The following is a 4833-nucleotide window of genomic DNA, read 5'->3' on the forward strand; positions in this document are numbered from 1 at the left end:
CATGGCCCCAGGGCACCACAGTCCCCTCGCTCTGCAGAGCAGCACTGCCAGCTCAGGACCCTGTGGGGAACGTGGCCAGGGGTGCAGGAACGGCCGGCCAGGCCAGCATGGACACACTGATGTGGGGAAAGGCTCCCTGGGGAGAAGGGGTGTCCAGGGAGAAGAGCAGGGCCCCAAGGCTGTGGAGGGGAGAAATAAAAAGAGCACCCCGTTCCTGTGTGTCCAGCTGGGGCAGGCTGCTGTGCTGCTGGGGCAGCAGGAGCTACCAGAGGAGCCCCAGGGCCAGGACCCTCGCGCTGTCCTGGGGAGCAGGACTGGCACAGGGGGGAAGCAGGCTGCTGGTGGTGGGGATCTCCTGAGCATGACGACAGGAGGGACACTGTCACAGCCCTCTGTTTCCTGCTGTAATGGCCAGCCTCCAGGCCTGGGGCTGCTGGGGAGGCTGAGACACCTCTCTGCCCTGTAAAAGCTGCTGTGGCCTTCAGAGGGGCTGGGGCTGTGGGGTGAGTGCCCAGAGCTCTACAGCACCCTGTGGCTGGCATTGCCATGGGGCCAGCCCAGACTGGGCTGCTCTCCTGGGATGGGATGGGGAGAGGGCAGAGGAGGTGGGGAGAGCTGGGGAGGGGCTGGGCTGGAAAGTTCCAAGGAAACGAAAACACCAGCATACAGCTCAGCTGTGTGAGTGTGGAGGGTGGGGGCACGCAGCAGTGTCCTCACAGAGCCAGGCCTTGCAGAGACCTGAAGGGCCAGCAGAGCAGGACCTGCTCTGTGCCATCGTCCCTGCACACCGTGAGCAAGCTGCCCCAGGGCGATCATCACAGACCTCCACCTATTCTCTCTTCAAAAACCTCTCCAAGGGAAAGATTCAGTGAGCCATAGAATAAATCGTGTCTGAAGAGAGCCCTGAATATCATCTTGCCTCACTCTCCTGCTCAAGGCAGGGTGAACCAGATGAGGCTGTTCAAGGCCTCCGCCCAGCTTTGCATCATCCAGAAAGGAGCTGAAAGTGCGCTCCATCACATCACACAGGGGGATAATAAAGACGTTCAACAGTGTTGGCCCAAGTGCTGGTCACTGAGGGATGCCAACAGCAGCTGGCTGCACAGAGGCCTTTGTACCACTGGTGACATGTGGGCTTGATCATCCAGCCAGATTCCTGCCCAATGTCCGCTTCTTCAGCCCGGATAGCACTGATCTGGCTATAAGGACACCACAGGAGACCAAGGCCTTGCAAAATTCCATGTACACAACACACCATTCTTTCCCTTGCCCTTTTTGGTTCAGAAATCCTTTTCTTGTCCTTCAAGTGCCTGGAAATGGCTGCAGGAGGACATGTCCCATCCCCTTCCCAGGGACAGAGGTAGGCTGACCAGCCTGTAATTCTCCCAGTTCTCATTCCTCCCCTTCTTGAAGATGGGATTAGCGTCTGCCTTTTCCAGGGACCCCAGAACCTCTCTGATGGCTCTGGCACTTTTGAGAGCACAATCCAGAATCACAGGCAAGGATGACTTGGCAGACAGGAGCCCTTGCAAGGAGCCTGTCCCAGGCAGCTGAGATGAATCTCGCTGGTCCAGTGGGGTTTGTTCCTGGAGTCACACACAGAAAGGGCAGGGTTCTGTCGGGCATCCACATCTGAGCTGGCCTCGTAGTCTCCTTATGCACCCAGGGGTATTCAGAGACACAGTCTTTCCCTCTTACGCACCGAGGCAGGGCACTGCAGCAGGCATAACGGCTCTCTGGCCTCCTGCTGCCACTGCCGGGGGCTGGGAGGCCCCTCAGCCCTGCGGTGTATCGCCCTGCTCTGCATTCATCTGAGATGCCCCTTGTCATGAGGAATGGACACGGCGGCCTCGGCTCAAGGAAGCACATCCCAGTGCTGCATTCAGGTGGTTTCCCAGGGGATGTTACTCCCAACGTGAAGTGACCTGGAGGCTCCATCCGTCCCACAGGCCTTCATGGAACCCCAAGGAAGAGCTGATGGCATTTGTGCTCACTCGGGTTCATCTCAGCTCATGTACGTGATGTGCGTGCTTACATCTCCTCTGTACAATGCAAACATGGACTTCTGACCTACTCCTTAGGTGTCCTTCCATGGAGGGATAAAGAACCTCTGCCAGCTGGGGTGAGAGGCCAGTGCTGGCAATGGTGGTTGTGAGGGGCTAGTGCAGGATGATTGCCCTGGGGTGTCCAGCGAACACAGGCACAAGCCAGACCCTTCTCTGCTGGTCCTTCAGGTCTCTCATAGGAGGCCTGTCTGTGTGAGGACGCTGCTGTTGGCCGCAACCCTGCACACTCACATTCTTTAGCTGTACATTGGTGTTTTCATTTGCTGTCTGCTTTCTTGGACATGGTCTGAGAGACTTTTTGGAAGAAGACCTAAGCCTTCAGGCGCTGCCCTGAGGAGATCACCCTTCTTTATGGAAATGCTGTTATGGAGGCCAGCTCTGTCACAGAAGTGCCCATTGCCTGTACCTGCCTGTGGTCACAGGACGACCACACAGCACGACTATGACCAAGCTGCCAGAGCTCTCAGGGCTGACACCAACGCAAGGGATCAGGAAGAGAGTGTGGAAGTGGAAGGAGAACAGCCCTGGAAGACCAAGCGCTGGTGCTCCCTGGCAGTGCTGCCATGCCAGAAATTTTTTCCGCTCCACCCACGCACCCAGGTACAGTCCCTGCAGTTCCAAAAAGGCCTTGGAGGAAGGATCACAGAAAAAAAGAATGTCACTGAAAGGCTATTTATTTTGCTTAAACACACAGGGAGCATGGCTCCTCATTTACACTGCCACTCAGTCAGAAAAGAAAAGCAGACAGTGAATTAGAAAGGAGATGACAACATTATCACAAGTGAAAAACCACCAGAAACAACAAAAAATTCAGAAGTCATGCTGGTCCTGCAATGAGTTACATTATAACTACTACGCAGAAGATGATGGGTAATTTATTGCTTCAGAAAAACATCCAGTCACCATTTTCCACACTGCACCCTTGAGCTGCTGGTTCCTCATGCTGTAGATGAGGGGGTTCACTGCTGGAGGCACCACTGAGTACAGCACTGCCACCACCAGATCCAGGGATGGGGAGGAGATGGAGGGCGGCTTCAGGTAGGCAAACATGGCAGTGCTGATAAACAGGGTGACCACAGCCAGGTGAGGGAGGCACGTGGAAAAAGCTTTGTGGCATCCCTGCTCAGAGGGGATCCTCAGCACGGCCCTGAAGATCTGCACATAGGACAGCACAATGAAAATAAAACATCCCAAAAAAAGGAAACCACTAAATACAATAAGACCAGTCTCCCTGAGGTAGGAGTGTGAGCAGGAGAGCTTGAGGATCTGGGGGATTTCACAGAAGAACTGGTCCACAGCATTGCCTCGGCAGAGGGGAAGGGAAAATGTATTGGCAGTGTGCAGGAGAGAATTGAAAAAAGCACTGCCCCAGGCAGCTGCTGCCATGTGGACACAAGCTCTGCTGCCCAGGAGGGTCCCATAGTGCAGGGGTTTGCAGATGGCAACATAGCGGTCGTAGGCCATGATGGTGAGAAGCCAATACTCTGCTGAAATAAAAAATGCTAACAGAAAGACTTGGACAGCACATCCCATGTAGAAGATGGCCCTGGTGTCCCAGAGGGAATTGGCCATGGCTTTGGGGACAGTGGTTGAGATGGAGCCCAGGTCAAGAAGAGAAAGGTTGAGGAGGAAGAAGTACATGGGGGTGCGGAGGCGGTGGTCACAGGCGATGGCAGTGATGATGAGGCCGTTGCCCAGGAGGGCAGCCAGGTAGATGGCCAGGAAGAGCCAGAAGTGCAAGAGCTGCAGCTCCCGCCTGTCTGTGAATGCCAGGAGGAGGAACTGGGTGATGGAGCTGCTGTTGGACATTTACTTCCGCTGAGTATGGGCACTGTAATAGGAGGAAAAGACAGTGACAAGTCAGGGAGACTTCTCTGAGCAAAATCAAAGCCATTTCTCATACACCCTCGCCCTGCTACATGCAGATGCCCTTTTCCTTTTCTAGCAGACCTTCCTTCAGCTCTGTGGCTGGAGCCCTGGTTGGTGCTGGCTGAACGTGCCATGAGGAGCAGGGGCTCTGCCCGCTGGCTGCCGAGAGGTCAGCCCTGCTCTGCAGCAGTGGGTTCATGGGAAGAGTGGGGCCAGGGGCCAGTCCTGGTGTTCGACCTTCTCTCATGAAACCACTCCTAGTGCAGAAGGGGCTGTCAGCTTCTGCACTCCCAGTGATAAGGAACTGAGGTGGCAGAAGGCAGTCTGAGAGGTTTGGGTTTTTTACAGCTCCTCCTCCCCTCGTACCCTGGGGAGTGTTCTTGGATGTCAGAAAGCCTCAGCATTTGTGCTGCACTCAGGGAGAACAGAGGGAGTCCTGCGAGGCAAGAGGAGTGCCTGTGGCTTAGTGCAGAGTGAGGAGAGCCATTCTTTTTATCCATCTTGTTCCCAGCTTCTCTGGGCTTGCACCTTTCTGAGCTGGAGGGTGATCACACTCCCATACTACCCTGAAAAGCCACCAAGCGCTGCTGTGAGCAGAGGTATCCACTGCAGACCACTAAATTTCTCACCCTCTCCTAAGGTCTCAGCACCCCACTTCTAGCCAAGGACACACATAGCTCATTTCACAAACCCAAAAGAACGTTCTCTGTCATAGCATCTCTGATCTTCTCCATGGTGCCTTCAGATAACACAAAGGTGCTATAGGGCAGGTTTGCATCCTGGAGGGAAGCTCACAGCTTGGAAGGAATCCTCAAGGCAATAGCCAAGTGTGCTAACGATGGCATTTGAGTAAGAGAGATTCAGCTCATACCCCAGCCCCACAGGCTTCATTGCCCAC

The 4833-nt window shown here is 54.9% G+C and overlaps 1 protein-coding gene across 1 annotated transcript; it reads right to left on the bottom strand.

Moving 5' to 3' along the window:
- Positions 1–2918: 2918 nt before the first annotated feature.
- LOC309603434 (olfactory receptor 14J1-like) lies at positions 2919–3875 on the bottom strand (the record flags this gene model as incomplete). Its single annotated transcript, XM_082338287.1, has 1 exon — positions 2919–3875. One exon carries the CDS (start codon positions 3873–3875, stop codon positions 2919–2921), a length of 957 nt encoding a protein of 318 aa, XP_082194413.1.
- Positions 3876–4833: the final 958 nt, after the last annotated feature.

The sequence above is a fragment of the Platalea leucorodia genome, assembly GCF_965183815.1.
Source record: "Platalea leucorodia genome assembly, contig: HAP1_HAP1_SCAFFOLD_77, whole genome shotgun sequence".
NCBI classification, from domain to species: Eukaryota; Metazoa; Chordata; class Aves; order Pelecaniformes; family Threskiornithidae; genus Platalea; species Platalea leucorodia.